At 47.1% G+C, this 12,049-nt stretch overlaps 1 protein-coding gene across 1 annotated transcript in view; it reads right to left on the bottom strand.

Moving 5' to 3' along the window:
* Positions 1–12,049, bottom strand: part of LOC118787742 (cell migration inducing hyaluronidase 1) — a 70,617-nt gene that overhangs the window by 28,254 nt on the left and 30,314 nt on the right. Inside the window, exons 2-10 of the mRNA XM_036543378.1 lie at positions 8,865–8,964; positions 5,889–6,026; positions 5,155–5,293; positions 4,810–5,046; positions 4,152–4,331; positions 2,606–2,676; positions 2,381–2,476; positions 1,721–1,842; positions 1,161–1,308 (exon numbers count right to left, since the gene is read on the bottom strand). Of these exons, the coding sequence (XP_036399271.1) occupies positions 1,161–1,308; positions 1,721–1,842; positions 2,381–2,476; positions 2,606–2,676; positions 4,152–4,331; positions 4,810–5,046; positions 5,155–5,293; positions 5,889–6,026; positions 8,865–8,916 (1,183 nt within the window). The 5' untranslated portion in view covers positions 8,917–8,964. The remainder of the gene's footprint in view (positions 1–1,160; positions 1,309–1,720; positions 1,843–2,380; positions 2,477–2,605; positions 2,677–4,151; positions 4,332–4,809; positions 5,047–5,154; positions 5,294–5,888; positions 6,027–8,864; positions 8,965–12,049) is intronic.

The following is a 12,049-nucleotide window of genomic DNA, read 5'->3' as shown; positions in this document are numbered from 1 at the left end:
CCAGAGAAGTCACTGCTTCTTTATTGACTCATACCCACACAGGGTTGCAGTGGAACACAATCTATAGCCTGCCCTGATCAGTTTGAGAGGCAGCAGTACAAACAATAGGCTTAATCAGGAACCTCATTATATCAAATGCCACGCGTGCTTCTGCTGTCGATGGAGAATTCGAAACCACTGTAAGATGAAGTGATTCGATTAGCGATGTTCAAACGGATTAGGAGTGCATGAGACAAATTTGATCTCAAAGAAACATGCACTCTCAGCTCGTACTTGGCTTCTGCGACATTGTTCTGCCTGATCTTATCACATCCTCAGAGCTAAATACAGCTCTCTGGTGTCGAAACCCACGTAACATCTGAATCATATAAAATCCAGGCACTTGCAGCAGGCCCACCTTCCTTCTATGCATGTATGGAGAAGGGATAATAGACACTAGATTACACCAGACTGTATCTGTACAACTTCATCTTGATCGAGTTTCCCTCTCTGGAAAGAGAAGCACATACAGGCGCAGAATGTATCTAATCCAGGATTCATTCTCTATGGAGATTCCTTAAGTTGAGCCTAAACCTCAAGTGCCGGACTGTGCCATGGGTTTACATTTGGCAAAATCTAACGAGCACAAGCACCACTGGCGGTTGAATTGTGGTAGCTGACTCCCAGTGAATTGTGTTGTTAGAGAAACTGAAAGCTAAAAAAAACATTGTGGCACTAGGGTGAAAAGGTGAATTGTGCACTGCGGGCTGCTTCATCTACCTCTGATTTGGCATTTAAAGTAGTCCCGTCTTCAGATGAATCTTTACTGCTGGATTTGCTAGTCAGCCATACCCAAACAAAATGGATTAGTTGCATCCCTTATAGAAATTGCTCACCGGAGGTCATTCTCATCACAGGGCCTGAACTTCTGACTACCTCCATTAGAGCCAAGTTATTCCAGCCACATGTTCTATCCCCCCCTTCCCAAAGGGACTGCCCTGCATTAGACGATGTAGCGCGTGACACACCGCTCCGCAAGCCCAGACAGAAACCAGCGCCAGGTTTCCGAGTCTGTAGCCATCCTTCACTGTCGGCACGCGATTGCAGCACCGCGCATGATGTCACAAACGCCTGGCTTGGCGTCAGGGGCAACGGCTTGGGAGCTTGCATTCCGCACATACCCAGCTTCCCGCAGAGGAGGCGCACTCTGTAGTTGTGGCACACGCCATCCTGCTGGTCCTTATTGAGGCACACGAATCCGAACTCCTTGTCGTACTTGTAGAAAACCTCCCCCGTCAGGTTAGAGGGGACTCCATCCTGGGTCTCCGCCTAAAAAGGGGGGCAAGGGAACAAAGATGCTTTTTGAGCAATGCAAGCTGAAGTCCTTGAGGACACGTCATACTCGTGTGCAGTCTTCCATTTTCCCGGCAGCCACTCAACATCTGCCGCTGTGCGAAACGGGCGTGGTGTAGCCGACGCTGTGGTTATATCCCTGCGGACACTGCACAGAGAACTGTACAATATTCCCATTCTTGCCTGAACCATTGAATAGTGCGCCTTGCAACAGCAGAGCGCAATGACCAGGGGAAAAGCAACAATAGAACCATTTGATTAAACACCGAGACAAAACAATGGGCTTGGCTTTGGCCAGAGAACAGCGCACAGCGCCGCGCAGGCTTTGGGTCCACATTTCCCTGCTCGCTTTGGACAGGCGAGCTCCTGACTCTGCGCCCAGGTGTACCTGTATATCCATAGGGTTGCTGCAGGTGCGCTCTGGGAAGGCCTTGTGGAGGTCGACCAGCTTCTCCCAGTCCCCCGAACCACGTTCGTCATCCTGGTTGAACCACTCGGTCCATTCCGCCTCTGGAAAAGGGAGGCACATGCTCAACTCAGAGCGGACTCCATCACCATAGCAGAGGTACAACTCCCTCCCTCCCACCCTTCTTCCCTCATTGGCCTCCCAGGATTCAGCCTGTGCAGCTACCGCAGTGGCCCAATATACTTCCAGGGCTTTATTGCACTCAGTTTTACGGGACCATCAGAGGGAAATAATCAAAAGGCCTTTCCGCCCCAAGATGCGGTCTGCACTAACCAATAAAGCATTTTAGCACCATGGCCAAGCTGCTCTGAAATTAAAAGTAGCAGGGTATCGTTACAGTCTGTGAAATCGGTGCATTCATCATGGTAATATCTCAGCATGGGCATACGTCACACATGTTATGCATGCTGTGTATGATGATGACTACTGTATCTGTGTTACAGAGCAGAAGAGCAGCATTAACTCTGTCATCCTTGCATTAACAAGCTGAGGGAACCAATGGTGTCAGCAGAATTCAGCACTAATACAATATAATTGAGAACAGACAGAAACTCTTGCTCAGCCAGCGGAGGTGTGTATTACCTTGTACCCACTGACTGGAGGTGGTGACGGTGAAATGATCTCCGTATCCTGACTGGAACACCCGGGAGCTCTTTGCTTCAGACGAGGCCTTGGTCCCTGGTGGGGGCAATGCAACAAAGTGTCAGCAGGGGGGCAAGTCTGCTTCTCTGCTTCTGTATGCTTTGTCTGCTGGGATGTGTTTGCTTTTGAACACTGTGCAAACAGCGGGGGAAAGGGGGGGTTCACCTTGATAGATGGCATGATCCTCCACCGCGGTGGACACGTCTCCTTTCACGGTGATGAAACTCCAGGGATGACTGCAGAGGGGGAAAAAGAGGACGAATGAAAGCGAGAGAGAGAGAGAGAGAGAGAGAGAGAGAGAAGGAGACGTGTCTCAGTTAGACAAACACACTGACACCCAGTGCTGTAAATGATGTTGACATAGAGAGTGATTGGATAGGCGGGTGGATCCAGGGAAGGCCACATAATTACTGTGGAAGAGGTTCCCATCTGCCCCCCCTTTTATCAAGGTCCCTCTGAGAGGACAAGGCTGACACTGACACCAGGGGACGCTTTGACACTTTCTGCCTCGGGCGTTCCTGATATGCAGGGGGGGACCTGACTGTTAACTCAACTCGACTGATCTTTAAACCAAAGGTGGCTAGAAAGGTGAAAAGGTGAGTGACTGGAGGCATGGATCGGCCCAGGCAGAGGAAACAGGAACAATGCCCCTCCTAACAAACAGGAGCTTGCTACCGGCGCTTGCAAATGCAGTCAAGGCTTTGTTAACCCTGCACAAATTGGATTTTTTGAAAATGATTGCACGACCCTTCGTTTCTGCAAAACTGTTCTTGGCAGGCTACAGTAAACCCCCCCCCAGCCACAGGCTCACATGATTGAATGGCTTGGCAGTTGCCTCAGGACAGAAGGCGACAGGGAGCACCCCTCCACCCCCCCACCTCCCACAAAGTTCTTTTATGTATTGAATCTTAAGTTCTCATGTGGAAATGTTTAAACATGGCTGTTTGTAAACTTTTGTTTCATCGAAAAAAAAGCACACTTCCCACAGCCCATTCGGCAGTTCTACTTGGACGATTTGGAGAGCCTTCACAGTGCCCCATAAGCTAACCGCTCTGGCAACGTGGCCAAGGTTTCCCAAAGCAGTTTTATTGGTATTTTACCACACTCAGGACTGAGTAAAATAAACACCACTTACTGGATTGCGGGTTCATTTAGAAAACTAGTAACATTGGAATTCTGAAAGTGATTGCAGTACATTCCATTGACAGTGCACTGGTGGCTGGAAAATGTAATAAGTGCAAATGTGTGTTCACCCTAATGAAACGCCTTTATGGAAAAAAAAATCACATTGACTGTACAGTATTCCGTATGCTGCCATTTTCTATGCATTCTTGAAATTGTTCGGCACAGAAAGCTGGCCTCATTTCTCTCCCCTTTGGTTCTGTGGAACAGCCGTTGAGTTTTGCTCAAAGAGAAACCCCCACTTAGATAAATAATGTCAAATTTGGTCTGTTGAAAACAGCACATGACGTAAATCAATACTTTGGAATTTTGGCAGTTCGGGAGGGAGCGAGTCATCTTTCAGCACTAAGCAAACCAAGCCCGAAGCGACGCTTTGCTACCTGTCTGAGGCACAGACCCGAGGAGCAGGCTTCTGTCGCAGGCATTTTGGCCATGCATGGCTGGTGCTCTCTGCAGAAGCTGACAAAAAAGAGAGAGAGAAAGAAAGAAAGAAAGAAAGGAAAAAAAGAAAGAAAGAGAAGAGCCTCACCGGAATCCCAGACGATGGAACTGCCTGCTGCCAAGCTTCATCAGGGCTTTCTTGGCCGAGTCCTCAAGGTTATTGGACCCCTCGTCGTTCACCACCATGGCCAGGATCATGCCGTCCTCCACCACCTCCACGTACTGGGCGAGACGCCGACTCTCGTCCTTGCTTCTGTACGTGTCAAACCTGACAGTGCAAGCAAGAGTTTAAAGAGATGCTGACTGAAAATACCTGACTCATTCAACAAGGCCACAAAAAAACAACAGATAAATGACTGCCATGCAGAAAGCTCGATTTGCCTTCTTTTGTAAGGTTTTCTGAGGCCATTGTTTGAAAACAACAAACGCACGTGATAATCCTTTCTTTCCAAAACAGATATTCAACTAATTCCAAACAGATTACTTGTTCCTGCGCCAATTTGGACGTGAAAACTGCTCAGCTCAGTGACTGTTTTCCTTCTGTCTCATAACCACATGGAGGATAAAACAGTCCTGGGGTCCCAGCAGCAGGATTGCCTCACTGCTCCGCTTAGAGAATGGACACAGTAACCAAGGAGATCTGAACGGACCAATCAGAAGCATTATGGGGAGAAGCAGTGAATCTGGGAAGGATGTCTAGACCAATCAAAGACAGGATGGGGGAAAACAATGGCTGGTGCGCAGACCTGTCGGAGTGGAGCACCTCCCCGGTCTTGGGGTCGATCACGTGCACGATGATGCCGCGGTTTCCCCAGCCCCTCTCGAAGTGGTAGCTGTCCTCGTTGGTCTCCCCGGGGTGGAGGGTCTTGTTCAGGAACGTCCAGGCCAGCTTCTTCTCTCCATGGATCTCCAGAGTGCCCCCTGTTCCTACACCGATGTACTTCCGCCCAAAGTAGCTGTGTTCTACATCTGTGTCGTCAGACCTGTTGAGTCCGAATGCAAACATTATACAATAATAAAAAATTATAATTGTTGTGTCTGATTGCAGAAGCATCAGTTTCTCCATAGCTTTAGCTTAGACTTCAACGTACCTCCCATACAGGGTTATGGTGAGGTTGCCTTTGTAAGGACAGTCAGGGCTACCAATATGCATCTCCCCCTTGTTTCCAATGAGAATGTGTTTGGCCCGAAGAACAATAGGCCGATTGCTGTCAGCAATCACAAGTTTTCCTATGAAAAAAAAAACAGCCATGAGGAGACCTCATACTTGTTCCACATGCACAGACAGAGAAGAACTCAGAAACCTGGATAGATTAGATCTTATCTACAATCACTACCCACATTTCAAGAAGAGAAAAAAAAGATGCCTGACATAAATTGCATGAGCCAGTGGTGTTGTTAGGTCCGATCATTCAGGGCTATATCCCCGAATATTTTAAGCCTAGCCCCGAATATTTTCGCCATTAAAATGGAGGTATTTATAGCAAAACAATAGACAGATTGTGTAACAGAGCGGAACTTGACTTGCAGCGTCCAAAGGTGTGATAATATTTATTTATTATAAAGGTAGATATAACCTCCCCAACCTACCAATGCCGATCTCCCTTCAAAAAAAAAAAAGACAAGCCCCAGGCAAACTTGACTTAGCCCCTGATCTTTTCAATAGCTAGAAACGTCCCTAGCATGAGCCTCAGGTGATCTCCATGAGAGATTGGTATTTCACCTGAAATACGTTTCAGCTGTTAATGACACACATTACACATGTCAGATTCCGAATCCGGGCGATGGCTTGATAAGCAGCGGCAGAACGTGCACGGCTCACTACCTCCGTTGACGATCTCGATGGAGTGGACCGTGGCCGAGGAGGTGAGGACCACCTTTCTGCCGTAACCAATGACGACGCGGTGGGCTTCGCTGTGGCCGGGAGTCCACGGCTGCAGGCCGGCTTCTTTGTCCGGACAAACTGCGATAACACAAAGAAGCAATCAAATTGAATTGATCACCAGCACAGCACGGCACTCTGTGTACTCCTACACACCTTTAATGACCTTCAGCTACAGCACTGTCTACCATTCCTGTAAGAGAGAGAGAGGACTCACGAGTGACTCAAGGCAGTGAGGAAAGTTTAAATATTAGGGCATTTCCTCTGCAATTCCTGTGGGCAGCTGACCCGTTGACCCCTTGTGATGACCTTAAACGGACCCGCTGTTTCTCACTCCTAGAACAGGGTGGATGTGGTAACTAGGCCAGGGTACACACATATTTTCTAGTCTACACAAACACACACACACACATACAGCATGCATCTGATGAATTCAGAGTTGAGCGGCAGTTAATATTCCCACAAAATCGAGACCAAATGTTGGGCGGTTTGGCAGCCGAACCATGGAAAAGTTTAAGTTGTTCGTTTTTTTTTTTTCTTTTTTTTTGTTTCATTAAAGAGGCAGAATAAACCCCCCTGTAAACTTTGTGACACTTAATCCAAGAGCACAAAAGATGTTGTGGATCATAAATAAATCAATATTTATTTTAGAAAAAACCTCCCGCTAGGCAGAGAAAATCAGCATTTGACAGAAGTCAGAGAAGACTCGGTTGGCACGATGTTGATGTTTGATTCCCAGCATATCCTGCTGACATAATGGCTTAGTATGACCAGCGTCTGCTGGCTCTCTCGGCTTCCAGATTTACAGACACTTTTCTGAGGAAATGATAATGACAAAAAAATCGATCAGAAACAAAATAATGCAACCTGTGAAGATTTCTGACTCCTTGTACATGTTCTGATCAATTTTGTTAGCATGCATACCATCCCTAAGAAGGCATCTGAAGAGTACAAACAGGAATTGCGTGCTTCTTACAGACTGACAACAGAGCCTACCAGCCCAGCACATCATGCATGCATGTAGCTGTGTAATCTCTTTAAATCACGCTTGTTTAACGGAGCACAACTGCCGAACGCTGATGAGAAATGAGTACTAGCCCGTATTGACTTCTGCTCTCCGCGTTTTTACAGAGAAATGCATTGCTGTTGCGCTCGGCTCTGGAAGCTATGGCTCTATTTCTGTTTGTAATTACATGGAGGAACGAAATATTCTGTAAGGCTTCTGTTTGCAATTACAATAAAAATGGCTTTGGCACGAGAATGAAAAAGAAAACTGCAGTAACATAATTATATACACCTATAAATATTATAATATGTGTCACTGGTACCTCAGCTCTGAACCAAATAGAGGAAAGCCAGACCAGACTCCAGGCTCCTGTGGTATGCCCTGCACTTGGCAAAGGTAGTGTTTGTGCCTGTCTTCTTGCCCCTCCACGGCAGCGTGCTTATCGATAACTGTTCTGAGAGTGTCACTGATCTAACTGGTCGATTCAGCTGCAAACATGGCTCTGTCTCTCAGTGACAGGACTCATATGACATAACAAAAGATTTAAATATATAAATATTTTTAATGCTTTCCATCCTGTTTTGGAATTGCAAATTGTACATTAACCTTGTCTCACGACAAAATCCTCTGCACTTGTGCAGGTACGCTGAGATGCAATGAACCCAATCTTCCGTCACACTAACGTACCTACAACAACTTTTTCATACTGTAAGTCCAATATTGCACCAGGAAAGCAGATGCTAAGCAGAGGACAGGTGCATTTCCCTCCCTCATCAGAGCAGCTCTGAGGTACCTAACAAAACACAAGCAGCGCGGCAAGGGAACCCTGGCCAGCAAAATCCACCACAGTCCACCAGAGCAAGGACAGTTGCATTCCAATGCTATGGACTCTGATCATTAGTATGGAATGATGCAACTCAGACTCAGACCCAGGCCTGAGCTGAGGGAATCAGAAGGAGCTCCTTAGCTGGCTGTGCCAGTCAGCAGCCTGGAAGACAATGTTCTATCCTACACAGTCAAACCCATTCAGGTTAATTGCTTCAGCATCCTGGGTAATTACATTGTCTGTCTACAAACACATCATCAAAACAACTGGCAATTGGGACAGCCGAGTTTGAACTGACACATATCACACCACAGTGTTCACCTGCTTACTCTTCCACAAAGACACCCGGCTGCTTGTGTTAAAACACAGTGGGGAGAAAACAACCGTTTTAATATATTTTGGGCCTTGTTCTTTCCCCCCCTTTATCCACAACAGCAAGGACGCTCAGAGAATTGCATTAAAATTAAAATGCATCTCTTTGTATATGCTTTAGTTCTTACTTTGTTTGATGTTGACCTACATACTGGCGAACAGCGATAACCACTGTAGGCCCCCCATTCAGCTGCGCCAGAGACCATGCAACTGAACCAGCAACTTGCAAAACACACAACCACATAGCACAGGTCGCATGTTTGGGGACGGTAGGTTCCAGATACTTGAAGCTGAACTGCATCACCTAACATCTCAGGGCAGACCAGGGAGATACAAGCAAGATGGATGGATAAAACTGGGCTTTGAAGGAGAGCCTTCAGCTGTCTCGTAAAGCTCAGGCCAGCCCTGTTGACATGGCTACAGTATCTGAATCATGGCATCTACAGTACATAACAGAGGTCTGCAGATTTTAAACCATATATACAAGAAAAGAGGCAAGAAGCCTTGGTGAATAAGTGGTATTTTCTGTCTGTTTGTAACAATGTGCAAATGGCACTCAAGGCAGATGGATAAACAGAATAACAGTTCTTTGGGTCAGCTACTTGGATTTACCACAGGTACAATCTAGGACCAAGACCTTCACAGTTCACACACAGAGCAAGAAATACAACAAGCCTTGCTGAGATTTGCTTCACCTTCTGCAATGGACACTTACCTGCTTGAATGACGGGAAGAACAGCCACGAGAAGTGCAATGTAGGTCTTCATTTTTCAGTGCTGAGAGTTGGGGCCGTGTTGTACTTAGCTGCAAAGCACCTGAAAAGAAATCAATTTGGAAAAATGAGGGCACTGTCCTTTAGATTCGGAGAGTCATACCCCACAGCGGAAATTGCAAAATTCAAGTCTGTGAGAAAAAAAAAAAACACTAGTTTCACACATCTTTAACAGGAGACGTGCTGACCTCCCGGTCTTCATTACTTCAAGGGAAGGAGATCTCAAAGTTTTTGGCACTTGAGTTAATCTTCAAAGAGATTATGTGAGCATTCTCGCTGCATTTTTAAAGGATCAAAGAACTCCAGAAAGTGCGCCTACAACACTAATAATGGCGCACTTGTTTTACTGCAGTTATATAAATCTTACACAAGGCCAATAAACCTATATGCACAATTCATACGTTTAGCACAAACATACAGGAAATATAAATATATAAATGTGCCCCATTGTCCTGCAGCTCAGAGCATCCACAGCTGGAAGGTTGATGCAGCCTCCCTCCCCCAAGGTTTTTTTTTTTTTTTTGCACCAGAAGCCTGCAGGCCTTTGACTCATATCATTACATACGGTTCTGGCTTACTCTGAGCTAGCTCACACTCCCAACATCCCAGCTGCTCCCTATTACCAAAATGGAAATGCTGGGAGAGACATACATGAGAGACCTCCTGGAAAAGCAACACCCAGTGCCTTGTTAGCAGCTACTGCAAGAGGTGTCTGGGGTCGCAATAAGTACATCTGTACAAAGCCCTCGGAGGACACGCCGGACCATCAACACCCCTGCTGCTGCTGCAGCCTGTAACAGAGTGAAGCGTGCTGCGAGTCACGTTGGCCCTCCTTGCTCCTGTACCCCCGCCCCCCCCCCCCCCCCCCCAAGCAAATCTCCTTCCATTATAAACCTGCAGTTGATTGTGGCTCTCTTTTATTTGTCTTTTCACACACCTCTAGGCGCCTGTGAGTGGCAACATGTTGTTGGGAGCAACCACGTCATCTATTCAGGAACCACAGAAAATAGATGTGCCAAAGGTAGGCATGAACAGTGAGAACAGTTGACAAAAAGGATGTTTATTTTGAATGGTTTTGTTGATACAGGTACAGGACTTTTAACACAAATGAAAACATTAGCAAGTGTGGGAGTTCGCTATTCCCTCCCAGGAACTTCCTGTTACTGTGGCATTCCCTCTTTTGCCCCCCCAACGCTATTATTTGGCCTCAGGGGGCAGTGTTCAGCAGGTCACAGAACAGCCACTCTCTTGCCCGCCCCCCCCCCGGGGGCAATAATCCAGCCTCAGCCCCAGAGGAGCAGAGTGCTGCAGGGGCACACATTTCCTGAGGGCTCGCTTCACTGCTTTAATCCTGGCCGACTCCGGCTGGTCTCTATCACCCCGAAGAGGCAGAGCTTCCTGCAAAGGAAAAGAGAGAGATTACAGGCACACTGTACCGCACACTGCAGCTGTGCAGCCTCAGAGACACACCGGCAGAGGTGCACCGCGGCGAGGCACCGGCCCCTGGGATTACGGAACATCAGAACCCTGTGTCAGATTGATAACTCCGTATAGATGCGACGGAGACATCAATCAGGAGCGGCCTGCCTTCAGCTAACTGGATGATTAGCACTAATGCGGGGCCTGCGAGCAGAACTCATGGAAATACGCTTCTTCAATTTCCTCCAGCTCGGGCGAAAAACAACAGCTGCCTGGCCCGGCTCATAGCCGTCTCATTTACCTCTGCATCAGCCCAATGGAATTCTCCAAACATGAAAAACCCTATTTACCCCTTTTATTTCAGCGCGTATTCCGTTCCGTTACATGAAACAGGCGTCCCGTCATCAAAAGGATGAATGACATGTGGAATTTGTCGTTCAGCATGGCTCCCAGTCAGGTTTTATCTTTCAGATCAAAGCGGCGGCCGAGCGAAGGGGGCCGACTGAAGTCGAGCGAAGCACTATTCGCAAACGATGTTTATTCTCCACTTGATCATAGCTTGAATCACTTTGTTTTCTTTCCCCGAATGACCGCGTCCACGCTGCCCCCCCTGACACGTGAACCGAGCTCCGGTCTGCATGCGGCCATCATGCTCTCGTTCTCAAATGGCTGCCAAGCGAAGATGTTTACTAACTCACTCAAACCCAGTCACGTTCTTCCTATTATTGACGGCATGCCAGCTCAATGGTTTGAAATTGCGCAGTCAGAGTTCTTAGCAGTGGGAATGCGCTGGCCCCGACAGACGCTTTCCCAAAGCATTACGTCACCTTTCCTGAAGGGCCCTGAGCTTTGAGGAGCCAGGTTTGATAAAGGCAAAAACCCCAGAGCCTCCGGTCAGATCAGCGATATCTCCTGAGTGCAGCACTACCTTTGACCTAGAAACTTTTTTTTTTTTGAAGTATGCACATGTGACAAGGCCCGATAACCCACGTCAACTTTTCTCACTGATGGTCACTCTCATGTTATCTGTGCAGAAGAAACCCAGGTCAAAGAGAAACATAAACAGACATCTGTGTCCAGGGGCAAAGTCTACAATATCCGTTCCTGTCTGGTCGGCATGACTGGCCAGGTTCTTTTAGCGAGCTCTTGTGGACTTCCCTTTTCTGACAGATGCAAGACGACACTAAAAACTACAATTCTGTACAGTGATTTCAACCTACAAGGGATTTTTTACAGGAGCTTGTTGGGATATTCTTGACTACCAGTTACAAGGCAATTTAATGACCTCTGTGGGGTTGTGAATGCTGATGCAATACTACTCCTCTCTAATGTTCTGTGAAAACACCTCCCGCAGGAGGGATATGAAAGAGAATTTTAAAAATAGATATCTTTTTGTTGTAATAAACTGCAGGTCACCTGACCTCTCCTTCACAGCGTTGATGATGCAAGTGCCGATGGCGCCGGTATCTCGGGAAACCGCGCGCGTTTCTAAGGCCCCCCTGCTGTGGATTTCTCCTGCACGCCCATCTGCCCACACAACAAACACTATGTCTGTGACTACTGGAGTAACACCTCATCGCTCACCTTAAAATAAAACAATAACTGGTGAGCTGCATAAGTATTCAAATACATAAAACTGTCCTCTTTCACACAACTGTCCTATTTCAAAACTGCATGAAAGAATATACAGCAAACCGCAGCAAACCGCT

The sequence above is a fragment of the Megalops cyprinoides genome, chromosome 13 (assembly GCF_013368585.1).
Source record: "Megalops cyprinoides isolate fMegCyp1 chromosome 13, fMegCyp1.pri, whole genome shotgun sequence".
Taxonomy (NCBI): domain Eukaryota; kingdom Metazoa; phylum Chordata; class Actinopteri; order Elopiformes; family Megalopidae; genus Megalops; species Megalops cyprinoides.
Note: the sequence above shows the minus strand (reverse complement) of the source record. Positions and strands in the feature narration are given on the sequence as shown.